This window comes from Prionailurus bengalensis, chromosome A1, assembly GCF_016509475.1.
Source record: "Prionailurus bengalensis isolate Pbe53 chromosome A1, Fcat_Pben_1.1_paternal_pri, whole genome shotgun sequence".
In the NCBI taxonomy this organism is placed as follows: Eukaryota; Metazoa; Chordata; class Mammalia; order Carnivora; family Felidae; genus Prionailurus; species Prionailurus bengalensis.
Genome location: NC_057343.1, coordinates 46,390,010 through 46,417,958, shown reverse-complemented (window position 1 = coordinate 46,417,958; position 27,949 = coordinate 46,390,010). Strand labels below are relative to the sequence as shown.

Genomic DNA, 27,949 nt, shown 5'->3' with positions numbered 1-27,949 from the left:
AGATATATAACACCCTTTGCTATAAATTCTTCTTTAAAAAAATAAAACATCATCATTTAGACTATAAATGTAAAAATGCTTATGGTGCATTATTCCACCTCCCATGGTTAGGGACAGAATGCAGACATGCCACAATAATGTTTTTTATTTCGACTGTTCGAACCATATTAATGAGAACATCATTTTGGAGAACTAATTATTTCTATTTGTCTTGTGTCACACTTTCTAATTCCCCTATATTAGCACAGCCAAAGCAAATTAATTGCTTTTCCAGCAGTTGAACCTTGTCCAAGAATGAGCTCACATTCCCTTCCAGTTTCCCTGTTTCTGGGAGTGCATTGTGTCAGAAATTTCTCTTGATACTAAACATAGTCTAGAGAATATCTTTACAGATTTCTGTGCACTCACTTGATGAAATTTATAAGTTTAAGTGACCCGCCAGGAAAGATAAAGTTCTTAGCTGCAAGATTATACATCAAAACAGTTAAAGTGAAATTAAAATTAAATGAATGAATCTCACTGAAGCAAAAAAAGCAGTAATTAATGGTTCCCTTAATTGTCTTCATAAAATATTTGCATGGGTCTAATTTGCATAATTTGCATGTATTAATTAATCTTTCAAAGGAATTTTGTGCTGAGAGAAGCCAAAAAATCTCTTTGTTTTATTTAACATCTAATGAAATATTTATCTTCTTTAATGAACTTCTCATCTTCATTAAAATAAAAATTGCACAAGTTTGTATGTTTTAAATGTTTTTATAATTGAAGTATTCGAAAAATCTCTTTAGACTTACAACAGCTGAAAAACAAACACATTTTTTAACATCCAGTATCATTTCAACAACAGTGACACTTAAAAAGGAAGTCCAATTTCACTTTCTGAAAGGTGGCAAAGCATTTTGTAAATGAATAAATGAATATAGCTCTTTGGTTTTAAAAGTAAGGTTTACAAAGTCCCAATCATTTCTTTCAATGGTACTATTATTTTTATGGCTGAAATAGTGGGCGAGATTTTTCTCTTATATATGAGAAAAATCAGTCCGTTTCATTGTTTGGGAAATGGTTCATTGCTTGAAAATATTTTAACTGGTTCAAAGAAATTAGTCCATTAAAACCCACTTGCGATTATTAACAACTGCTAGACTGACAGTGTTTCCTGACAGAAGCTCCACAGTTCCAACTTTATTCTAAATCTGACTGATTGGGATTTGCAGCAAGGGTTTCTTCTCTCACAAGCTGAGATCATAGCAAAGACCAAGAGAGGTGCCTTGGAAGGGATGAAATTCAAGCTCTCATCAAGTGCCAACGAGCACATATTCATGAGAGCTCAGGAAGAGTGTGGGGGGAGAGAGCCCAGAAGGTAAAAATACATAAGGGAAGGGAAATTGCTGATTCGTTAATGGTATTTATCCTTTTTGAAGCAACCGTGATACAGAATATTCCAAAGAAGAACATCAGTCAACATTGTCTAAGGCAATTCAATGTTTGCTTTGTAGTCTTACAATGAGATTTTAAAATGCAGGCGAGGGGCGCCTGGGTGGCCACAGCTTTCTCACATACCTTATATTTGTTTCTCTTACTACAAGCCCAGTTTATATTTGAGAAAACTGAGGCCCATGAACATAAAGTGGATTGCTTGGAATCAAAATGTGAACCAGGACATCTGAGTCCTTTTGACTCCATATGCCTTGCTCCTACGTGACATCAATCTTTTTATCTCATGATAATTTATGAAGTGGCTATGAGTGGCTAAATGTTAAGCCAGATAATGAGGGTGGCATAAATTTATAAGGATTAAGATTCAAAATGCAAATATATGGTTCTTTCCGCGTAAAGTTTAGTAATGAGATAAAATCAATTAAATTGACTTTGGTTTCCTCCAGGATCATCTTTAGGGAGGTAAAAAGGCATTTTCATTAGGCAATGGACATTTCTTAGGCCTGCATCTTCTCTCATGTTTTGCAGTTTCTCATGAAGTTTTCCCAAATATAAAAAGAAAAAGGAAATCCACCAGGTTACAAAAATAATTAGTAATCAGTTACAAAAGAAATGCCCAAACAGATTTTCCCTAGCATTAACTCTGAGAATTTATTTATAAATAACTAATTTCTAAGGATTAAAATTTAACATTTAGATGATTTAGTTTTAGGAGAACAGTGGTAGAATGAGAGTCATAATCTACTGTCAAAACTACCCTTCGATAATGTTGTGACCCTGGTAACTCACTTTAACTGCTAAGACCTGTTCTATTATTGGTATCATAACACATGCTACACATACACGTCATGTGTCCATGGTACATTATGGATGCATGGTTTCTGGATTCAGACTGCCTGGGTTCAAATCACCACACTGATGTTTATTATCTGTGTAACACTGAGTGTGTAAATTAAACGTTTGATTTTTGGCATTCTAATATGTAAAACATAGACCATGATCATAATATCTACCTCACAGAGTTGTTATGGAATTAAGTGAATTAATGTATGTAAAGAACTTAGAACGTGCTTGGTAGAGGCTAAATGCTAAAAGACTTTGCTATTTTCACCATTATGTACAAATTTAATGTAATAATACCTGCAATAGTATTCATTTTGGTAAAAAAATAAACATGATTTGGATCTTAAGATTGTTTTAAGCCAATGATTTTTTTCCAGATGTGACACATGCTATTTCTTTTAGCATGTTTTAAGCTGGAAAATGCAAATTATATTTACCAGATTTTCCAAGGCATTTAAAAAATTCATGACAGAGTGTGAATTTCAATATTTATGTCAATTTAAATAATATGGTTTGGGGACATTTATTTGCAGCTACATATTCAGTATGATTATTTATCTCTTTGCAAATCAAATAAAAGATAAACTAGTTATTCTTGACTCATTTAAGATGGAAGTGTTAGAGTGTCTTAATTTTTTATTATATTTTGGCAAATTTCTCTTAATATGGTTTGTACTTTCATATAGTGTGGAGCAACTTCAGACTCTTCTAATTCATATATAATCATACTCGAGAGATAGTAAATCTCCACTTAAGCTTACTAATTACACCTATAAAACCATGAATGATGGCTACAAATTATTGGATCTGACTCTCACTCTTTATTTATTTCTCCCTGGGAGAAAGAGCACTGGATGGGGAGATTTTAGACCATAAATTATTCCCATACATAATCAGGTTTGCTGTGTTTAACTTTGATTCCATACTATGGTGTTATATTAACTTATGAAATTCCCATATTAACAGATTAAGAGCTAATTATTTGATTTTCATGATGAAATGATATTTACTTATCATTATAATTTCAATGTCTTTATTTTTTCTTAATGACTTTTACTGATTAATATAGTTCTAGGTCTATTTTCTTTCAAGTTATCATAGTCTTTTGACTGCTTTTTATAAATTATCCAGCAATGTTAAATGAAATGTCTCAGTGAGCCATTATCTCTAGATAAACTGTTAGGAATGGAGAAAAAATTCACAAATGAGAAGAAGATTAGATGTAAGACAATGGGAACAGAAAGTATATTCCTCTGCAAAACCCAACAGATGGTTCTGGGTTCTAGCCAACTGTTGCTGAAGCAGGACCATAAACTCAGTACTACCATATTTCTTTCCTGAGGGAACTTTATGTAAAAGTATAGGTTTTTTAAATGCTGTGGAAGTCTGAATAAGATAAATATTTATTTATGGTCTTTGATAATAGAGAAAAGTTATCTCAATCCAAAAAAATTCATAGTATGTCAGGTTATGTCAACACATAAACAAAATTAAAAATAGCATTTAAGTCACAAGTAAAGAGGGGTTCCTGGGTGGCATAGTTGGTTAAGCATCTGACTCTTGATTTTGGCTCGGGTCATGATCTCAGGGTTTGGTATGTGAGGATCAAGGGATCCTCTCTCTTCCTCTCTCTCTGCCCCTCCCCTGCTCACATGCATGTGCTCTCTGTTAAAATAAATAAGCTTAAAAAAAAAAGTCTCAAGTAAAGAGAACAGCTCTCCAAGCTTTTTAGATTGAGTGCGATGACTTCCGCTAGCTGCTTTGATTTCCGACATACTTTTGAGATAGAATTTTGAGGCCCACTTCCCCACATGTTTCTTCAAATTTTTGCAATTCAGATTAATCCCATTGTGTTGGGCACTTAATTGGTATGATATTTGCAAAGGATTAGAAATGCCCAATTATTTATTTTGTAAATTCTAATTATACTACTTAAATTATTAGAATGAGAAACATTTCAAGAATTGCAAAAGGTACTTCAATGTAAAAGGTTGATGAATTATATACTATAGCTCATAGGCTATATTTCACTAAGAAATACAATTCTGGTTAATATATCTCCAAGACTCAATAAGTGAAAAGAGTGAAGTAAACATGGTATATAAAAAGAAAAATGTTAATGGCATGGCATTTATATGCTTATGATGTATCTTTTGGAATGAATTTCTTATAATTCTTATTTTTTCTGAGTGGGATATAGTTGAGATTTGTGATATATTTGCGCTAACTTTCCAAGGGTTACCAGTAGCAGAATCAAACTAGGGCCCTAAAACACTATTTCTACATGTTGTATTATTCCACTATTTGTAGAAGTCCTACAATGAGATTTTAAAATGCAGACAAGGGGTGCCTGGGTGACTCAGTCCTTTGAGCCTTTGACTCTTGATTTCACCTTTGGTCATGATCTCACAGTTTGCTTCCTTATTTTGAGCCCAGCATGGGGCTCTGTGCTGACAGCATGGAGCCTGCTTGGGATTCTGTCTCTCCCTCTCTCTCTGTTCCTCCCCTGCTCACACTCATGTGCTCTCTCTCTCTCTCTCTCTCTCACTCTCTCACTCTTAAATACACTTAAAAAAAAGATTTAAAATGCACGCAAAATTTAACTAGTGGCTTATTGCTTTTTGTTACACCTACTAATATAGCAAATGAAGGCAGTGAATCCATTGCACTGAATTGATTGATTGCACTGGCTTTCGAAAAGTTACCCGTGTCAAATCATCAACAGTCCCCAACAGACTCAATGGGGTGGCTCAATCCCCAACAGACTATCCATCCAAAAGTGTAAATACACTAAAGAATATGAGCTCTCATGTTAACAGGTGATCAAATCTCATTTTGATACAAAGCTGGGAACAGGATTTAGCTTAGTTTCCACATTCTCTCATCTCATAAAATCACATCCATGATAAAGTCTCAACTAATTCCAAAAATATTGATAGCATTTATCTACATAGCAAAAATGTTATGATAACTAATGGTTGAGTGGTTATAAATAAACATACCGAAATTAGGTCAATATTTTTAGGATGTTTATAGACTTAAGTTTCAGTATAGCTAGATTTTTGTGTTTTGTTTTTGTTAAGTCACATATGAATTGATTTCTAAGTTAATGATTAAATATTTAGTTGGTGTAATTGTCCATTTTGATCTCAAACGCAGTTCTTGGTTGCCTTGCTTTGAAAGGTATTTCAATATATGATTCTATTCCTTTGTGAGAAAATTGGAACACAGACATTTCTTTAAACCCAGCAATTCACATAGAAAGGCTGTGAATTATCACAACTCAATAGGCTCCTTTTGCAAGTTGTTTTTACAAAACAAAGGAAATACAAAAACATTTCCAATTATTTTTTAATGTTAAATTTTATAGCCAACAAAGTGTTGAAATTTTATGTCATTATTCCGAAGCTTTTATATTTTAACACCTTCAGGGTGTAATATTAGGAACCAAGTATACATGCAATTTTAGCAACATTTAATGGATCGATGACAGTTTAGATTACTGAGCCTTGAAATCAATGACTTTGATTATTGTTTTTAACTATTGCAGCATGTATGATTTCTGAATGAAATGAGTTAGCAATGTGACAAACATATGAATATATAAAACTAGACATTTTTAAATCATTTTTTGTGCTAATTTTAATTTCAGTTTCTTCTCTACTGTGGTTTTTGTCTTCTCCCTCTCTAACCAGTAACTGGAGGTACACATTTTCATATGGTTAGGCTAATCAGTAAATAAATACAGAATACAAACAAGGAAAGTTACGGAAACTCCAAGATCACAAATTTAAATCTTAATGAAACCTTAGAACTTCTATTCTCATCCCTTTAAGATAAATACGTGTCACCTCCTGTCTCTTCTTAAAACCCTTCTGACCACTGTAACTGCTATGAAATCTTCACTACAGTATGGAATGGAAAAACGATAGATGAACATGCTCCTCCAACATGGCTTCTAGACTGATACCAATGTCTTCTTCTGAGAATCATCTCATGAACAGTTTGGGAAAATAAAACTTAAAAATGGCCATGTGTGAAAAATGAATGTCATTTAAAAATATATATCTTCTTGAATTTTTGAAGTTCATTTTTAATACTCTAAAGACTCTAAAAGTCCTGTGTTAAAGTTGATATATTTCACTTAAAAGTCAAATTAGCATTTCCTAAAATCATCTGATTACAAAACCTTTTTATTGAATTAAAAATAATATTTCATGGAATGAACTTTGGCAAACGGTCTCTGGTAACTAATTCTTGGTAAATCTATCTGTTGTAACCAATTCACTTTAACAAATGCTTATACACCTAGTGCTGGGGCTATTTAAAAAATGAAAACACATGATATCGTTTCTAGATAGTTGATCTAGTGAGATACAGAGATACATAAATAATTCTAGTAAAATATGCATTGAGTTAATACTTTTTGATAAAGCTGTGGGTGTCCAGGAATTGCTCAGGGGTGGTAGGAATAAAATCAAATTTTCGTTACATAGAAATATGAAATATTTACACATTAAATTTGTATAGGAAACCAGGAATCACTTTAACAAATCAAAATATGGTCAAATCATATACCTACGTGTATGTCTCTGTATCTAAAAACCAACATACTCTATAAACATTCTAGGTAGTCATACTTTGAAGTTTTTCCAATAGGATTTATTTTTAACTTTGTTGTTTATAAGGACTCACTAGTACACTTTTGGGAAGCTGTATTCAAGGCCTAAAATTAATTTAACAGATTGAACCTGAAATTTAGAAAATTTTATTGTTTTTCCCTTAAGATATAAAAGATCTATCATTCTCTTCTAAAGAAGTACGGCTTTGATCTAGTGCTTCTGAAATGTAAACAAAAGTACTTGCACAACACAAACAAACCAATTAATTCCAATTGGGTGATTGGTAACAGTTCATTTAAGTCTACATATGTAAGTCTAAATCTTCTGAGTAGCCATATTATTGACATATTTTATATAATTTTCTCAAATGGAAGATACATAAATATTATGCTTGCTTCTGAGTATGGCGTTAAACAGATACCTAAATAATATTTAGGCATATTTATCTGTTTTCCTTTGTTTTGCACCTGGTCCCCCTTGCTTTATATCTGAAATAAATAAAATATAAATGAAAAAGAAAATAAATTTTCTCGTTAAGCTCTTCATTGGTATGATTACTGCAAAATAATATGAAAAAATCTTGTCCCCTTTGTTTTATATCTGAAATTAACATATTAAGTCCTAAGTCCAGTATAAACATTGCATGGGAAGTGTTGGTCTAGAATAAGAATAAAGAAGAATGTAATGAACTCAGAAGTCAGGTAATGAGAATTTGAGTTCTGGTGTTGTGCAAGGAATAAGAGGAAGTGAGCAGTGAAGGACAAGGGGAAAACAACATGATTTCAGAAACAGCGGTTGGTAATTCGTACTTATGAGTCTCTTTTGTTTTGTCCCCCTCCCTGTTTTTATATTATTTTCGCTTCCCTTCCCTTATATTCATCTGTTTTGTCTCTTAAAGTCCACACATGAGTGAAGTCATATGATTTTTGTCTTTCTCTGACTAATTTCACTTAGCATAACGCCTGCCAGTTTCATCCACGTAGTTGCAAATGGCAAGATTTCATTCTTTTTGATTGTAATTTGAAGTAGGTAATCAGGGAAAGAGATCCAGGTCATTGGGGGCATTTAGATAGAGTTGTAAAGTAAGCATCCAGGTGAATGTGAAGCTGGAGCGTGGGTATGAGGTAGTTTGAACATGAGGACCAGACAAGAGATACAGCTTTGGACACCATTAAAGCCTTAGGTTGAAAATATAGAATCTCTTTGCTTAATCTTGATATTGTCATTCTTTTAGAGTGTCAAGTCACCTCTCCAAGAAAAGGTTACTATAAAGAGTAACAAATGCAACATTAGGAAGAAAAGAATGCTCAAATGACTGAGTTAATACATTTCTCTACCATCCTTATTTGTAATGAATGACCTAATAGTTTTTTTTTAATAGAGAAAACATAAAGTAGCTTTCTTTTTTTTTTTAATGGCAGTCAGAAAGGATGGATTACTCAGCGTTGAATTTTGTCCATTATAGTGAATGTAATAAAACTTGGACCAAAAAAATTACAGTGCTAGATTACGTACATAAAATTAGAATAGAGAATGCTAAAAATACGTAGTGGTATATTAGATAACTCATATTTTGACTTATTTATTTTGCATCTTTGTTGATTCTGCAGATTTTACCTATGACAAACTGTCAATTCAACTCTTGCATTAAGAGACATGTATTTTTCATGATATTGTTTCATATGGCAATATGTTGGATATCAGTCCTTTCAAGTAATCAAACTACATTGAATAGAGTCATAAACAAAAAAGCAACAATAATTTACTCTCGTTGTTAGCTTTCCCTCTGATGCATACATATTCTTTGCAATCATTTGAACAGTATAATACATTCTTATTTTGATGAAGGGAAAAGTAAAAATTACACTTATTCTTTGGACTTGGTAAGTAAGTAAAAAAATGTTCATGTAAGAGTGTTTTGAATTATCAAAACCAAGTGTGTGTTACACCAAAATAATACTAGTCCTGCAGTCTATTTTTAAGCTTTAGGAGCATCATGAGTTTCCAATACATAAAGCATTTGGTAATAAAGTCATCAAGTGTCTGGTTAGAGGTGAAGCATTGAAAGAATTCTCATCCGACCACTGAAGTAGCAAAAAACCAACCTGTTAAAGAGAGCTGTTAAAATGAGCTCTTCATACAGACACCAAAATGCTATTATGGTGGGAAAACAGGCAGTATTTATTAATCAAGTCTTACAAGTTAATATCCTTAAGGCTTACAAGTAGGTTTCCTTAAAAAGAGGTAGAACTGAGGTTTGCCCAATGGAAATGAATCAAGGATATTAAGATAAAATTAGGCATTTTTGGCTGAGCAATTTGGTATTACCTAAGTGTAACTGTGAATTAGCCCTAAAAAAATAACCTATAGTTTCTCTGATGGGAAAATAAAGATTTTACTATAAAGCAGTTTTGACATAAGCCTAGATGAGTTCCTTAAATTCATAATGCTTCTAGAAGTCTAACCTTAACTCAGGATATAATGATCTACATGGTGACATATAAGTTAATTTTATTCATGTCACAATTGGTAGTGATGGGAAAATAAGGAAATGCTGACAGTGGCCACAGCCACAAGCTATTAATTGTGATGGAACCAGTGGCCTGTGTTACCATGACCCAGGGCAGAATTTGACACTAGGCATGAAATATACATATATCAGCACTTATCTTCTTCCTAAATATATGCACATTTATTACATTATACTTTAAATGTTTATTTGTAGACTTTTTTGTGTTTATTTTTTGAAATCGAATTAAAGAAATTTGACAATCTCATGGTTTTTAATATATGCTGAGAACAAATTGGAACTTAAACATAAATTGTAAGTCAGTCCAGAGTGCTCAAATGTGTCCTGAAATTCTTTGTGTCTAGAGACAGAGGCAATTCATAAAATGTAAAGTTATCTATTAGCATTGCATATTTTTGTAATAGCACATTTTGTCGTTTTTGTTTGTTTTCTCATTGTTTTCCACTTTAGAAAGCATTTAGTGGCTTACATTTGTCATTGTTTGTGGCTGGTTTTGTTGATATTTCCTGATCAGTTTGCAAAAAGAATTATGTCTGTTTCCTTGGGAAGCATGCAGTATGACAAACAACAGTTTCGAATATTGCAAGATACCATGTTTAATCAAAATTGAACTTAGCCCATCACCACTACTGAATCAAAAGTTTGGAGGGACATTAAAAAGATTGTCTGGTTTCTTCTTCAATCTTGTATCTTTCCAAGTGCCTTTAATAGAGAGATCTCGAATCTTTTTTGTTTCTTTTGGTCCTTTTTCTTTTTTGGTCATTCGTTAAATGGTAATAGCTTCAGCAGTATGGAGCTTTACAATTTCCTAGGATGGTTGGTTCTGTGACATTGGGTCAACTATTTGATACAATGACTATTATTCTGAGACAAGTTTGTTACAAGAATTAGACTATTGACAATTATCATTTTTATTTCTGAGGCCACCATACATCATGAAATAAGATCATCAATCTTTAAGGAAAACCTATTTTTCATTCCCAGTAAATCAAATTGCCCTAAGGTAATATAAGTAAAGTTAACTTCTACTTAACAGAGGATATACATATTTAATATGTATTTATATATATATATATATGGATATGGATAGACATATATACAATATTGAGTTTTAAAAGGGTAAACAAATCCTCTAAAGATGTAAAAATATTCTGTGGTATAGAATAATCCATTTCATTAGTAGCAAATCAGAGTTTTTTAAAAATTAGTTTGGTGTTGTAAGACAATATTGTACTGGCAAACATGCAGGTTGGTTCTGCTATTTCTCTGAAGTATAGGCAACCTTCCAAGAGAACTCACAAAGTGGCATTTGGCCTGGTGAACTCAAAATGACCCAGAGTTGGGTTATCAATCTTTTCTGTGTTCCAGAACAAGCAAACTGAGGTACTATACTAAAACACTGTAAGTCACAGAACCGAAGTATTTATTTGTGACATTGACCAGCACATCTTCCTTGTAAAGAAAGGAGTATTAATTATGCACTGTGGCACAGCATATTATTTCTAAACCTCGTGGTTTACAACATTTATTATCTCGAGAGAATTTGGGAATAGCTTAGTTGGGTCATCTGCTTTGAGGTCTCTCCCAGGCTACAATAAGATGTTGGAAGGGGCTGCAGTTTTCTCTAGACTCAACTAAGGCAGGATCCACTTCCAAGCTTTCTCACATGGCTGTTGGCATGCCTCCTGTCTTTATGAGTGTTGGATCGAGGGCCTCGGTTCCCTTGTTGGCTATTCGCCAGAGGCCACCATCAGCTCTTTGCCACAAGGACTTTACATAGGTCAGTTCAGTACACAGCAACCTGCTTCAGTAGATCGAGCAAGTGAAAAGATCCAGAGAGAGAAAGAGAGAGAGCCTGCCAGCAGGAAGAAAGTCGGTTTTTATGACCTAATCTTGGAAGTGACTTTCCTTTACTTTTGCCATATTCTCTTCATCAGAAGCAAGTCCCTAGGTAGAGCCCACACTTAAAGGAGACAGGGACCACACAAGTATGAGAATATTAGGAGGCAGGGTACATTATTGGCCATCTTAATAGATTCCTACCAAAGTGACTATGCATGCAGAAAATAAGATTGTCGCATTATCTGGCAAGATTGGGATTGGAACAAGGAGTATTATATAATCAAATATTTTATGGACGCAAAAACATATCTAAAGGTAGATCAGATGTGTACCTCAATCTTTAAAGGGAACTTTATCCCTGGTAGGTGCTCTCATGAGCATTTCTAAAACTTGCCAGATTAACTGCTTTCTCTAGGCTACATTTCTAGACAAACACTCTTACTGATTTTCATATTCTTTCTTTAGGTATGATCATTCTGTCAACACATTTTCTTGTCTGTTTGTTAGTCTGTCTCTTTAATATAATTTTACACTTCACTGGGTTGATCTTTTGAGGGTTAATTTTGAAATTTAGTGCCTTTAAGGTTTACATTATTTAATAATTCTTGTATAACATGTTACTGCTCTTACCCACCTACTGTCTAAATAACAGTTGATAATTCTATTAGATAAGATATAAAGAAAAGCTGTTCTCCACAAAAGTGTCATTTCTTTCATTAAAATAATTCTCATATTTATTTAAAAAATTTGAGACTTTGTCATGTAAGGTTGTCATTTGTCAAGTTTAACACCAGACCCATATTTTGGTTCAGATTGTATAAATGTGTTAAATAAAGCTCTAGAGATTTAGAGCTTAATTCACTTACAGGTGCTTCCCTAAACAAATATAACTTTATTAAAACAGCTTATTTAGTCATGCTAGAGAAAATGGGAAAAAATAGTAACTGTTAAACTTCTAAAAGAAAGATGATTTTTCCCTCCAAACTTAAAATCACTAGGGTCTGCAAGTGCTGTTCTTCTGTCACCTTTTTTCCCCCAGAGATAACATGTAAGTTTATTCTGAAAACAATTTATTCACTGAGGGTTTTGACTGTGTCTTGCAATTCTGAAGGATACAAATGGTTGGTTTAAAAGACCCATTTCCCTTTCCTGCAGTATCTTATTTTATCAAATAAAATCACTTTTTTTCTTACTTTCTGTTTTAATTAAGCATAGTAGATAATTTATCCACTCATCCTTCAGGTTCAGATATGCCCTCAAATGATTATTTCCTTACATACCTGTGTCTTAGTCTTTATTCCAGAAATGAATAGAAGAATGGAGAAAGTAATGAGAGATTTTTACCGTGCTTTACTTTGCTGAAGTTGGGAGGTCTCACCTTCCAAATCAGGACAAGGTAACCTAAGTACAAAGCACCCCATTCTCACTTGCTGGTACATTAACCACTGTGATGGTTTCCCACTTCTTACTAATGAAGGCTTAATTAGAACACACACACACACACACACACACACACACACACACACACAAATACTTTACCAAAGTAGACCTACCAGCAATATAATTTTTCTTTGTTTACAGAAACAAAACTTTAAAGATGTTTGTGTTCTCCTTTTATTTTGTTTTTCCTAAACTTTAAAAAAATAAACTGTGTTTCAAACACAGCTAATCAGAACAGTACTTTCCTTATACCAACAAATGCACATTAGCATGCATAATCCTCACTAACAGGTAATACAGTTAAGCAGACTTCATAAACTTCACAATTGTAAATTTACAATTAAAACATAATGGACCAATAGACCAGAATCCAGCTTATGTCCACACCCTCAGCCCAGTAGGTTTCATGAAACTGAATCTGGTGTTTGGGGGAACTCTATTAACAAAATCACTAAGTGTCGTCTTACTATCTAATACTTGAATAGGATTTCTCAAAAGCCTAGTTGTTAAGCAGAAAATATTTACTATGAGAATACTCTCTACATAATCAGTGAAATAGTATATGTGGAAAGTGGAGAGTGTATATCCTCAATGAGTTATTAACAAATAGCTGGGATCGGTGAAGTATTAAAACTTTGTATCATTTAGACAAACTATTTGATTTATTTAACTTGTATTTGAAAGGAAACCATACTTTGAGAAAAATTTTAAAAAACTATTAAAACTCTCATATGTCCTTTACCAAGATTCATCTATTGTTAACACTTTGTCTCATGTGCTTTATAATTATTTCTATTTGTATAGTATTTTCTGAAGGATTTGAGAATAAGTTGTAAACATCGTGGCCCTTTACCTGCTATATTTACCCAAACATAAGAAGTATTTACTAAAAATAAGGGTGTTCTCTTATACATAAACACAGTATAATTATCATCTCAGTGAATACTTCATTGACACATTACTCTTATTTGATCTGATGTTGAAATTCTAATTTTGTGCTTTGACCCAGTCATTTATAGCATTTTTACAGCATTACTGAATCCAAATTAGTATCACGTATTCTATTTAGTTGTTATTTCCTCTTTAGTCTCCTTGATCTTGAGCTCTTCCTCGGACTTTAAAAAATTTATAAAATTGACATTTGGAAGAATACAGTCTTAATAGAATGTTTATCATTTTCATCTGATAGTTCCTCATGAGTAGGCTCAGCTTATATTTTCTAAGCCAATATACCACCCACATGAGACTGTATTTTTCTCAAGGTATGCATTCAGGGGCATATGATATTCCCCTCATTTTGTGATCTTAATTTGATAGTTCTCTCCAGATTCCAGGCAATGTTCAAGTTACTAGAAATACACAACATCATATGGTATGTTATCTGTTATTAAGGATATTATAGCCAGAGTTTAATCAATTTCTCTAGGATAGTGAAGCTTTTTTAAAAATTTTTTTAGAAAAAGTTTATTTATTTATTTTGAAAGAAAGAGAAAGGGTGCAAGAGTGAGAGGGAGGGAGAGAGAGAATCCCAAGCAGTCCCCACACTGTCAGTGCAGAGGCCGACATAAGGCTTGAACCCATGGACCATGAGGCTTGAACTCACGAACTCTACAATCTTGACCTGAGCCAAAATCAGGGGTCTGACACATAACTATTTGAGCCACCCGAGTGCCCCTAGGATAGCGAAGCTTTTTAAGTGTTGGCATAGTAAAAGCAACTTGAGGGGACAGGTTTGAATCCTATGACTCGCAGTTGTAACAACACTTAGTTTCTAGTAATACAATATATGAGATCCAAACCCTCTCCATGAGTATAGGCTGATTATTCATGGTTAAAACATTTTGTCAGAGGGATGATTTCTTAACGTTAAGTACAGAATGGCCTGTTCCCTATTGCATAGATAAGCAGCAGACAATTGATGATGATGATTTTTTAATCAATTTTGTTTGGTTGTGGTCATGGAGGTATGGTTTTAAGAACATTGAGCTCCTACATAGATATCAGTTAATGGAACCACAGGGTCCAGATTTCTACCCCACTGGGGAAGATTCTTGAGTTGCAGAATAAAAGACCTTTAGCATCCAGTCAAGCAGCATTATCTTAATCTCTGATGACAAATTCTTCTTTGTCCACAGAGAGCATCAACATCATCACTGAGCCTAAAATTCAGGCAGAGCCTATTCTTTAAGATACAGACAGCAAGAATGTCACTTCTCAGAGGAAATGAAATATTTTAAGCTGATCTAGCCATTTGGGAAAGTATTTTGCCTAGGGCTGGAGTTGACTAAATAACTTCAAGCCAGCGGAGATTAACCATAGTTATCTGTAGATCTTCAGATGCCTTCCCTGCATATTTTCAGCCCAGCTTTCATTACTGGTTTGTCTATTTAGCATCCTATTTAGAAAGGATGTTGTGAGTAGACCAGCTTGCCCAATGATGATCCTTTCTAGCCACACAAAACCTACAGTCCAGTTCCACCTGCTTCAAGTTGTTGAATTGCCAAAGTTTGGGTCCCTCCTTGATTCTTGTGCTTACCTAAAGTCTGATACAAAATTCCTTCACAAGGAATGGACAGAGTTTCCCTTTTATTATCTTTGACTAAAGCTTAGTTACCTTTCAATCTATATATTATAGCTTTAGATGATCTTCTAAGAACATGTTTTAAACTAGACTGCGGTCTGTCATTTACTTTCTTCTTTGAAGGAAACTGAGAAATATATAAAAGCAGTTTTGGATTGTACTTTTTTGGTCATTTTTTAAAATGTTTGTTTATTTTTGAGAGAGGGGGAGAGAGAAAGAGAAGGGGCATAGAGAAAGGGAGGAAGAGGTTCCAAAACGGGCTCCACACTGAGAGCAGAGAGCCCAGTGTGGGGCTGGAACTCAGGAACTCTGAGATCATGACCTGAGCCGAATCCAGAAGCTTAACCAACTGAGCCACACAGGCGCCCCTTGTCATCACTATTAACTACAATCAAGAGCTTTACTTCATACTAGCCTAGTAATAAACATGATATTATCTGCTCTGATTTCTGAGCTGGGCCATATTGTTTCTTTAGGTAGCATATTACCTACAGCTTGTACTAGTACATTTGGCTTGTATAGACAGAATACACTTGTTGCAGTGCTCTTGTGTACACAGCCCATGCCCACTCTCTAGAATAGCACTAGGTACTTACGCAGAAAGCATTCCAAAAGGATCTGGGGTCCAGTTCTCTCTCACTTTGACCCAACTCTGTGGGCCTCACGTTACGCAGCCATAACCCCGAGTTACATAAAATTCAAAATCTGTTGTAAATTTTTCAGTTTTTACTCTTTAATTATATTTGAACACAACCTTCAATATAACTTCTGGACATTTCTTGGACCGTTAGTTAACTGCATTTCATGAGAAGAAATGATATTTACTCAGAATCCTCTCATAAAAGGGCTTCTGCTGAACATCAATCTCTCTTAAAATATTTCTCATGTAAATGTAGACTTTGTGTCTCTGCTTCTTTGCTTTAGCAGTCGCAGAATGTTCTTACTCTAAATATAAAGTTATAAAAAAAAGCAAGAAACAATATTTTCTTTAATTAGCTTCTTCCTTTGGGGGTTTTAGAAGAGGGGTTATGACTTGACAAAGATCCTTCCCATCTGTTCCTGTTTGTTTGCTTTTATTTTGACTTCCTCTCGTTGTCTTATCAAATATCACATGAATCATTAACATTTGTTTTCATCACTTGTTTTGGTTTCTCTTACTTTGTATGATTAAGACATGATGTTGAGAGAGGCTCAGGGCTAATATTAACCTAATAGTCTTTAAGTAAATATTAAAGTTTCTGGATACATGATCTTATATGTTTGCCTCTGTCATGTTAATATTTTCCTCAGCTCTGGAGTAGTGAGATATGTGTACATACAACTGTTTTGTGAAAGCAGCAAATTTTGTTAGATTACAGGTGTCTGGATATAAGTTTTGAAAAAAATAGATGCCATTTTTAATAAAGCTACTTCCTAACAGGAAATGTAATTTATTAAGCCCTTTGTGCAAAAAACATGTAAGAGATCCTTGTGGATATTTGCAAGGGAGTTCTATTCAAAACTAAAATATATATCTATTTGCACGTTATACAATACCTTTCACTAGCAGACTCCCTTTTTCATACAATGAAAGAATTGGATTTCTGGTGTCACCCAACTAAGCAATTTGAAATTTTTCCAACTTGTATGCTATCTTCTAGTATAAAATCTTATTATATAATGTCGTTGTTATTGAACAAGTTTTGTTAGTTTTAAAAATAAATGATCAAGCTATTTGATACTCTAGTTTTAGAATATATGTAGAAATAAAGCGAAATTCTATGTCTGTCTATATGTAGTAGATATTTCCAATAACTACATATAGTAATACCTGCAAAAGCATTATATCAAAACAGTAAAATTAATACATGAACACAAAACAAACCAAAATTGGAAATTTTGTGACAGATTACCTATTTCTTCCTCAACTACAGCAAATAATACATTTAATGGTATATACTATCTGCTTAATGATCTGATCTGATGGCTTCAACTTTACTATTAAAACCTGAGATCCATTTTTATGAGGAATTTTTAAAAATTTAACTCATTATCTATAGAGCTAAATCTTCATTGTAACGATAAATATCATACAAAACTTAACACCTGCAGTAAACTATTCTGTGATGTAGATAATTTCTTACACACCAAATTATAGCTGTAAGCATCAAATCACAATGAACTTTGGAACTATTAGGAATTTGTAATTTAAATCGTTTCATTCACTCCCTACTCCCCAATGCTCTTAATTAGAACAGACTTTTTAATTAAGTACTCCCATGCACAAAGTGTAGCTTGATGATTTTTCTGTCATATCAAACTCCCATACAAAAGCAAATAATCATAGTGTTAAAGGAGGATTTTTTTTTTAAATCAAACCATCAGAATTCTAGTTCTTGTTTCAATTTATTCAGTTGAAATTCTGCACACCAAAAGAAAGACCCTGTCTTGGGGAATACAAAGAGGAATAGATCCACAAGGCAGGAAGGCTGATGGTACTGAGATTCAATCTCTTACCTCTACAAGTCAGAGACATTGTACTTCCTCCAGTGAGGGTCCAATTGCTTATTAAAGGGAAGCGACATAGTGGAATGGATGTGAAATTTGGATTCACACAAATATCAAATCACTACTTGCAAGCTCTGTGAAAATGTGCAAGAGACTTAAGTTTTTCAAGCTTAGTAGCCTACTTTTAAAATGCACTGAGAAGACCTATTATGTTCAGTTGTTGGGAAGTTTAGAGTTAAAATCTGTAAGTGCCTTGAACACAAGTGCTCAGAAAATATTAACTATGCTAATAATAATCATCATTTCCTTTATTGCTAATTTAGGTGATCTTAAAGAAAAGCTCTCATCCATTCGAGATATCAAGGAATAATTGTTTGGTAAACCTGGCATCAGGAAGAAACAGAAAACCATCTTTCCGTGGTCACCACGTGTAGAAATAGATAAATACAATATGAGAAAGGGTGGATAGGTGTGAGATTGTCTAGTTAGAAGGTGAGTAGAATGCACAAAGGGCAGCCCTTAAAACAAAATATATAAATTAGACCTCTGAGTTTGCAGATCAAACCACACACCTCTGCATAACAAAGTCTTAGCTGTGGAAGTACTCCAGCAATCATAATGACCTTCATTCGGTAGCTCGTTTTTGTAGGGCCTTCTCTATGGCCCCATGGCTTTGTGTGCTGTTTCAAGACTCAAGGAAGGGAAGTATTGCAACCATTATTATATAACATAAAAACATAGTCAGTTTGAATTATGGGCCCATATATCTTTCCTAGCACCCTTACCATTCTACTTTCACTCAGGTGGTTTGTTATCAAAAGCCTGAGATAGACCTGTGGTCCCATAATTCAGAGGCCTGTTGTTAGCTCTCTGGGTACATAACACGTGGGGCTGTTTGCTGTGGATTGCAGACCAGTTTAACTTCTCTGGAACAATATAAAATTAGTTAAAACTTTTTTTTTCCTTACAGACTTTGAATTATCTGTAAGTATGTTTCAATAAATGTGACAAAATCACAAAGTAGAACTGATTTGAAAGTTAAGCTTTGCAGTCAAAAGGAGAGTGAGTTACTCTTCAGGGTCTGTCTTTGCCTGGTGTATATCTGCTTCCAGTTAATTCTAAGGCAGATAATCTCTGAGGCCTACGTATTATTTAATCATGAAACGGCCTTAACTGTAGCAGGTGGGGTCTGTTTTATAGCTGGCATCTTTAATGCTTGATGCATTTGTCCATCTGTTAGAAACATTAGTCAAAAATGCAAGGAGTCATTTATTAAAAATGGAATTATAGTAGATCAGATACTGAGCACATAAATATAATGGATATAATTTTTATAAATGTATTTTGTATATGATCTATGGTAAAGATGCTTACAAAATAATTATTTCTTTTATACTTTTAAATGAATATAGTTTAATTTTAAAATTAATTTCAGGGGCGCCTGGGTGGCTCAGTCAGTTAAGTGCCCAACTCTTGATCTCAGCTCAGGTTATGATCTCACAGTCCTTTGGATCAAGCCCTGCATCAGGCTCTGTGCTGACTGCATGGAGCCTGCTTGGGATTCTCTCTCTCTCTCTCTCTCTCTCTCTGCCCCTCCTCATCTTGTGTCCATGCTTTCTCTCTCTCAAAATAAATAAATAAAATTAAAAAGAAAGTTTCAAAATATAAAAATAAATAAAATTTGGTTTCAGATAGACTTTGAAATTTTTATCCTGGGGGCACCTGGCTGACTCAGTTGATAAAGCATACACCTCTTGATCCTGGAGTCATACGTTCAAGCCCCACATGGGGCATGGAATCTACTTTAAAAAGATAAAAAAATAAGAAATAAATTTCTAGCATGCCAAAGATAATTATTTTTGTTATGTTAATATATTGATTCATTTCCCCAAAAGTTTAACATGTGGGATTGCTTTAAACTTTTAAGGCAAACATCATGCTGAACACTATCATTCTAATACTGATGGGAGTAATACTGATGGGCTGCTGCTTGTGTGGATCTCACCATGTAGTAGGCTCCCAAATGCAACTTCAAAGTGAGACAAGTATTATGGATTTAATTCCTAGGATGTTTGTACTGGAGAATAAATAGGATCTGTCTGTTTAGAGAAGTTCCATAGAGGAGAGCAGGAAGGGAATCAGGGAAGGAGGAAGTACTTATCTTCTAGGTTTCTGAAAGGAAGAACAGGACTAAATACTCCAACACAGCACAGAGCTTGGTGTGTCATAGAATGCACAGGAGAGTCACGGTCATGGAGTGAGGGGAGAATGGTAACAGATAAGATTAGAGAGGAAAATACTAGATATTTGAATTTGGAGGAAGTTGAGAATGTCTCTTGTCCAAATATCTAATGCTGGAATGCTAGGAAACATTGTGTTTTTTTTGTTTGTTTTGTTTTGTGTTTCCTTAAAGTAAGAATGGGAACGATACTCTCAACATAATTGACTACATAGCAGAAATGATGAGATAGCTAAAATGAGAAAGTAGGGATAAAGTAATTAAAGGCTAAGAATTAGAAACTTTGGTAAAAATATTACTACTCTGCTTTTTAGGTTGCTTCTGAATCCTCTATTGCTAGATTTTTATAAAATGTATGTTGCTTTATGTAGTAAAAAATCATTAGGATCAAAGTTATCTTTAAAAAGGTCCAATTGTGGGGCACCTGGGTGGCTCAGTCAGTTAAGTGTCCGACTTCGACTCAGGTCATGATCTCACAGTTTGTGAGTTCGAGCCCTGCATCAGGCTCTGTGCTGACAGCTCAGAGCCTGGAGCCTGCTTCGGATTCTGTGTCTCCTCCTCTCTCTGCCCCTCCCATGCTCATGCTCTGTCTCTCTCTGTTTCTCAATAGTAAATAAAAAAAACTTAAAAAAGAAAAATAAAAGTATCCAATTGTTAGCCACATTGTACTAAGTATATGAAAGGCTGAAATTTTAGCTTATTTTATAATACCAAGTTTATTCGGATTATTTACAAAGTAATTATTAGAAACTCCTGCTAAACTGAAACTAGAAAGTTGCATATATATACATAATGTGTATATAGATGGTATATTTATGTATGATGTAAGTGAGAAAATTAGTTTTGTCTCAGAGGTGGCTGTAATCAAGCCAAGCAAACAGAAGAAATCACACCATGTTCCATGCAAAAACAATAAATATTTTATAATCTGTTAATATAGTACTGTCATATCCTTAGAAAGAAATTTTCATCAAAATGTTATGGTTTTGATATTGGTATTTGATTAATATTTGATTTAGGAAATTTCTATATTTGCTGTAATAGTGTAATAGCTACTTCTGAGTTATAGTAATATTTAGTATTAATGAAAGATTATCATTACAGGCCAGGAGGTAAAATGTTTTTAGACAGCATATCTAGGATGATTATCTAGCATAGTTTTGTATGCCTTTAAGTCATTGTTCAAAAATAGTGTTCAGTTGGATTAATAATATGTTTGCATTGGTGAATCACAGATTATATCATATATCCAAACGTGTATGCTACTTATCATATATCCAGCACAAATAATACATGATTATTGATTGATTATTTAGAGACTTCCAAGTAAATATTGTTATTAAAGTTTAACTGGATTGATTTTACAGAGACAACCAATACTTGATACACCTTATTAGAAATTACAAGTATGGGGTGTGGGGGGCGGTACCTGGGTGACTCAGTCATTTTATGTGTCAACTCTTGATTTTGGTTCAGGTCATGATCTCATGGTTTGTGGGATTGAACCCCACTTTGGACTCAGTGCTGACAGCATGGGACCTGCTTGGGATTCACTTTCCCTCTCTCTCTGCCCCTCTCTGGCTTGCTTGGGTGTGAGCGTGCACACGTGCTCTCTCTCTCTTACTCTAAATAAATAAGTAAATAATAGATAAATAACAAAAAAATAGCCAGTATGAGAGTAATCTCACGGATATTCTTTTGCATGTGGCTGAAGTCAAATGGTGGATTTTATTTTATTTATTTTTTTAAACATTTTTTTAACGTTTATTTATTTTTGAGACAGAGAGAGACAGAGCTTGAACGGGGGAGGGTCAGAGAGAGAGGGAGACACAGAATCCAAAATAGGCTCCACGCTCTGAGCTGTCAGCACAGAGCCCGACGCAGGGCTGGAACTCACGGACCGCAAGATCATGACCTGAGCTGAAGTCAGACACTTAACTGACTGAGCCAGGCAAATGGTGGATTTTAAATGATAACAGTATAATAAGTTAAATATGTATTTATATTTATGTGATTTATTTATTTCAATATCTATTTTGTGTAAATCTCACAAAACCTGTCTCTGATTCATTCATTCATTCAACACATGTTTATTGAATATGTGCCAGGTTATTGGGATATATCAATGAACAAAACAGAGTCTGTGACATCTGAGAGGTACAACTGACAATTTAGGCTAAAATAAAACATAGTAGGACTGTAGAAATTTGGGCACACCAATATTTCTAAGTAAAAAAATATTTAACATTGGTTTTAAGTTCCTTACTGATTACTATGTCTACTACAGGTCATGTGAGAGAATGCAATTAGCTTAGTGTTAAAGATGAGGATCTGCAAATATTTGGACTATATATTTCTATTTGCTGGATTTAGTGTAGGTGATTTCTGTTTCCTTATATTTCAGCTTTTGAAGGTATCAGTCATTTTGCAAACATTTACATGGCAATATGCATTTTTAAAAATGCTTGGAAAATTTTCTTTTCAGATTACCTTCTACTGTAGGTCTTAAAACTTGGAATTTAGATATAATTTCTATAAATACAGTAAAACTTTGGTTTGTGAGTGTTATTCATTTCGGAAACATACTTGTAATCCAAAGCACTCATATATCAAAGCGAATTTCAAGAAACTTTGCCTCATTTGTGATCATGTGACGTTCAGTGACACATACTACTGGTATTGTAAGACATCACTCATTTATCAAGTTAAAATTTATTAGAAATGTTTGCTGGTCATGTAGAACACTTGCAGAACAGGTTACTCGCAATCCAAGGTTTCACTATATACCCAAAGTTTAGTCCACACCACAATGTTGGCAGTTCAGAGGGTGTTACAGTTGAGAAATGAGTTTACATTTTGTTTTTTTTTTTCCCTCTGGATTTTTAATTTCCCGTTTCTTATTTTGCTTCATTCAAATGTGTTTATTGAATGTGTCCAATATTTGACTTGCTTTTCTTTTTCACATGACTGTGAGTTTCTCAGTTGGTAAAAGTTGAGTAATATATTCCCATTTTACCATTTAATTATTTGCTTAATTTCATTTCAAGGAGGAAAGACTATATAGCTCATTGATAGTGATGAAATAACCTAGGTGGCTTTCATATAAATAGCAACAAATGTGCACAATTGTTACATTACATGGTATATTTAACAACACTGCTAAGGAGTATGATGGGAGCTTAGTTTTTCTTGATGGAGATACACCTGAGTGCATTCAGAGAGTCTTTGTTTCTGCAAGCTTGGAGGAAGTAATTGTCATTCAACAGAAATCAACTAGCTTTGCATATCAGTAACACACACACACACACACACACACACACACACACATTTATTTTCTGAGTGCTCTGGAACTGATATCAAAATAGCAAATATATGTTTATGAGAAACTCTGTATTCTTTTTGATCACATAAACTCCATGTAATTTTGAAATTAACATTGAGAATATGTGAAAAAATGTTACTTCCTAAACAAATGAAGATAGAATAAGATACACAAATTTTATAGCAGCCTACTTAGTTATTATATTCACATTTGTCTCCCAAATGTCATGTAATTAATTATTTTTTATTGTTCATTTTTAGATGGAAGACTGTATTTGAAAACTACTGTCATGTACTGAATCTTTCCTGTTGAAGAAATTCCATGTTATAGTAAAGAACTTTGCAGACATTCGTCATTTGAAAGTTCAGAAAAAATAAAGTCCTTTTACGGGAACTTCCTCAATTTTGTGTATTAATGTTCTTTAAAAGTTTAAGTATTCTACAAAGTTTCCTCCATTGATTTTCACCTGTGGTTCATACCAGAGACCTGAGAATGTTTGTAAATGTACAAGTATCAACTTCTTACAGTTAATAACTGCAACTTTGCTGCTGGACACTTGTATACTGAGTTAAAGACAGGTCTGAATAAGACCTAGCTTTGTTTTTTTTAATGGAATGAACCATTTTCTTCCTCTGAAAATTCTGTATCTGAGCACATCAAGAGACTCTTGTAGCAGTGGTCACCCAGACTTACAGAATTATGTCCTCCAGAAACCAGCAAGAACACTTGGAAATGAACTTGTAGGGGGCATAGAGGATTCCTAAAAAAAAAAACAAAAAACAAAAAAACAAAACAAAAAAAACAAAAAAACACAAAAAACACAAAAAAAATCAATAAATCAAAGAGTAATATTCTATTACATTTGATTTTAAACTAATTGTGGGTTTTCTCCTGAAGATTTTTTTCACATATTCCAAAAGACCAACAAATGGATGTTGACAACAACCCAGTGAAATAACATTTTGCATATCTGAAAAGAAGCATTGAATATAAGCCAAAAGGTTTCACTGAAGGTCTTTTTTCTTAAAAAAAAAATAAATGTAACATGTTTTCATTCCAAACTGGTAGTGGTATATAGAATTTAAAATAATAATGATGCTTCTTATTCAAACTGTTGGTCACATGTACAGTATATAAACATAAAACATACAAGGAAGGTATTATGTATGCAGTAGTATACTAGAGTTTAGGAAAATGAGAATTTTAGAAAATATGTTTTGTCACCCTGTTAGTCAGAAAGACATCTTTCTGGTTTTAACGCATGCAGGCATGTAAATATTTGTCTGGAGTCACAGTATTAATGAATGAGATCTTAAGCATCTGGTGACATCAGAACTCTGTGTCAGCCACTTTTATTTGTATATTGAACCCTAGTTAGTGCCCCAAACTGCACTATTGAGAATGGATTGTGGCTGAACAGTAAATCAAAACACCAGAAATATTTTTATATGTTAATGTCATATTATGTTAATGTTGCTGAAAAACAAAACCTAACAAACCCTTGATGTATCAGTCCAATACCATGTAGCGCTGAGTGATAAAGTTAAAATGTGTTGTGCTTCCCCCCCTGGTCAGAGGGAAGGGTGCCTATGTGTTATTTTCACTGTCTTTTTGAAAGTTACAGTATGTGTTTTCACTTTTGTGCAGATAACTGGAAGTAAAGCTGCAAACAGTGCTTATTACCCACTGAAGTTACCTTCTCTTTGTTTTTACTAATCTGGAGTTACACCTTTAAAGACTGATATTATGAATCAGTACAGTCACTGTACATTTTATGATTTTGCTGTCATCTTAAGATTTTATGACCATAACATTATTTATTACCATAAATAGCAAAATCCTAAATGTCCAAGAAAGCTAGCTTAAAAATGTTTAAAGATAGTTCCAATTCGGTATTAATTATTCGGTTAAGAAAAATTAACACCGTAGATACTCTGGCACTAAGCTTCTATAGTTTTTAGGTCTTCCTTGCAATACTGGAACATATTTCTTTTGTGTAGTTCACTATTAACCAGCTGAGTCCATTTTTTAATACAATAATAAAGTTATGTATACAGTTCCTATTTTAGCTTGCTTGAAAGGGAGCAATGTTTTTATTTAAAATACTGTTAGTAAATGCTTTGTAGAAACTTGGTTTCCTATGCATAGTTCTTCCATAACCATCTTTTGTTGTTTGAGCACAAGAGATTCTATTCCTTGTTGTCTGTATTTCTTGCTTTTCCCTGGATGCAGTCTTTAAAGGATTACAACACTTAAAATTGGAGGGACTTGTGGCAAGCTTTTGAATCATACATTTTTTAAAAGATTTTTTAAAAAGCCTACAACTGAACCTAAGTAGTAGAATCAGCCATTGCTCTGCTCCTTGCATAGAGTCACCTGTTAAGTAGGTTAAATAGTTTTAAAATGCATACTTTCAAGACCTTTGAGAATGCTTTAGTGTTTGGTTTGATATAAAAGGAATTTTAGCAAGGATTAAAGAAAGAAGCTACAGCTATATGTTAAGAGAAAATCTTACTAACATGTTGTAAATATTACAATTCACGAAATGTTATTTTAAGTCTGTAACTTAAGTTTTTTTTTTTCCTTTTTTAGTTATACAGGTTGGTTTGAAATTTGTTTGTTTTGGGGTTTTTTTTTCGTATAAACAAGTAAAATTGTGCCCATTTTATGGTTTCCATGCTTTTGTAATCCTAAAAATATTAATGTCTAGTTGTTCTATATTATAACCACATTTGCGCTCTATGCAAGCCCTTGGAACAGAACATACTCATCTTCATGTAGGACCTATGAAAATTGTCTATTTTTATCTATATATTTAAAGTTTTCTAAAAATGATAAAAGGTTATTACGAATTTTGTTGTACAAAATCTGTACAAAAATCTGTTTTTACATCATAATGCAAGAATTGGAAATTTTTCTATGGTAGCCTAGTTCTTTGAGCCTGGTTTCAATGTGAGAACCACGTTTACTGTTATTGTATTTAATTTTCTTTTTTCTTTTCAACAATCTCCTAATAAAACTGTCTGAAATCTCCCTGTGACTTTATTTACAGTTCGTCTTTATTAAATTTTGTGAAATGCATAGCATTGAAGGAATATTTACTTTCTAATGGGAGGCATCTAAAAACAACATAAGTCAGCTCTTTGCAATGCGAGGGGAACAATGCTCAATGATTTTATTTAACATGCAACTGCTTCTATCTCTAATATGAATTACTGTGGTGAAAAACATCATAAAAGCACACTCTGTAGTTATTGTTTAACAAGCAGATTTTCCATATTTTGTTTCTTGCCAGCTAAGCAAACTGCCCACATATACATGATTTATTTATGTACATTTCTCAGTTTATGAAGCTGTTATTTGTACCCTTTTCCTTTATATTCTTATATTCCCATGATTCTTATTTCACAAAGCTTTGTGCTGAATAATGTAAAGTAGACATGTTGATGGAACAAAATATATTATTCCCATATCTATGAGAGTGTAGATTTGTAACTCTAACTTAGTGTTTTGCTTTCGATCTCTATCATTGGAAAAAAATGTCTTTAAAAACTTTGAAGTTCCAATATCGTTTAATAATATATACACATTTTCATCAATCCAAAATGCTGCATTTGAAGAAATATTGGGTTACTATCTCTGTTAATATTCTAAACATTCCCAAGAGAATGGAAAATGGATTTTTTCTGTCAAAAGAAATCATTTCACTGAACTAACAAAACATGATTTTTCCCTAATAAAAGCTTAAAATGTTTATGTGACCATTACAAACACATTTTTGTCTTCTGTCTTCATATGTTTGTGCCAGTAAGACTTGTACTAGAGCATCAAACAGTCTTTGGATGTCAGTGGAATTGGGTAATGATTTAAGGTTTTTCCCATGTGTTCTCATTGGGACTAGCAAATTTACAATATGAACAACAACTATTACTAGAAGAGAGTAAATTACAAATAAAAGGTGTGTGGATTGCATTTTTACAATATGGGAAGTAGAGATGTTAATCGAATTCAAACGTTATTGTAAATGGCATTGTAAAAACTATCACTTCTCCTCATGTGTAGGCTTGGTGCTAAAATTTATCTTTAATATGTACAAGTGGTATATAAAAGCTGAACTGATCCTCATCTATTCATTTAAACAGATTCATTAATAAAGTCTCTATTCTGCACAAAGCACTGTGCTAGATGTAATGACTGAAGTGAAAAACTCAGCTGTTGTCCCAGAGGAGCTTGTAATTTTTTTAGAATAGGAAATTTTACTTTCAGCAAGAAAAGATTCATTGAGCCTCTTCTAATGTGTTGTGGACATGGAACAGGTATTAAGAGGGTTCCGACTTAGACACCTTCCCTCGAAGTGGTGACAGTGACCCGACTTATACATTCATCTAGAGAATAACTCGTGTTTTGTGAGTCAAACATTTTGTGTAGGGATTGAGAAAAGGGATGGATGCATTTTCCTCTAGGTAAAATATGATACCAGGTATTCTTTTCATGTTATGTTTCATTTATTTCAATCAGATTACTTGTCTTACCAATGCTCGCCAACTTTATTTTTAAGGTAAGTAGCCTGTTTAATCACAAAATAAGTTATTATCAACAATAAATT

General features: G+C 33.5%; 1 protein-coding gene across 2 annotated transcripts in view; it reads left to right on the top strand.

Annotated features, from left to right (window-relative positions):
- The window catches only part of DACH1 (dachshund family transcription factor 1), a 435,329-nt gene extending 408,953 nt beyond the window's left edge, over window positions 1–26,376 (top strand). For both annotated transcript variants that reach the window (XM_043580344.1, XM_043580355.1), the window contains one exon: window positions 23,604–26,376. In XM_043580344.1, the coding sequence (XP_043436279.1) occupies window positions 23,604–23,641 (38 nt within the window). In that variant the 3' untranslated portion in view covers window positions 23,642–26,376. The remainder of the gene's footprint in view (window positions 1–23,603) is intronic.
- Window positions 26,377–27,949: the final 1,573 nt, after the last annotated feature.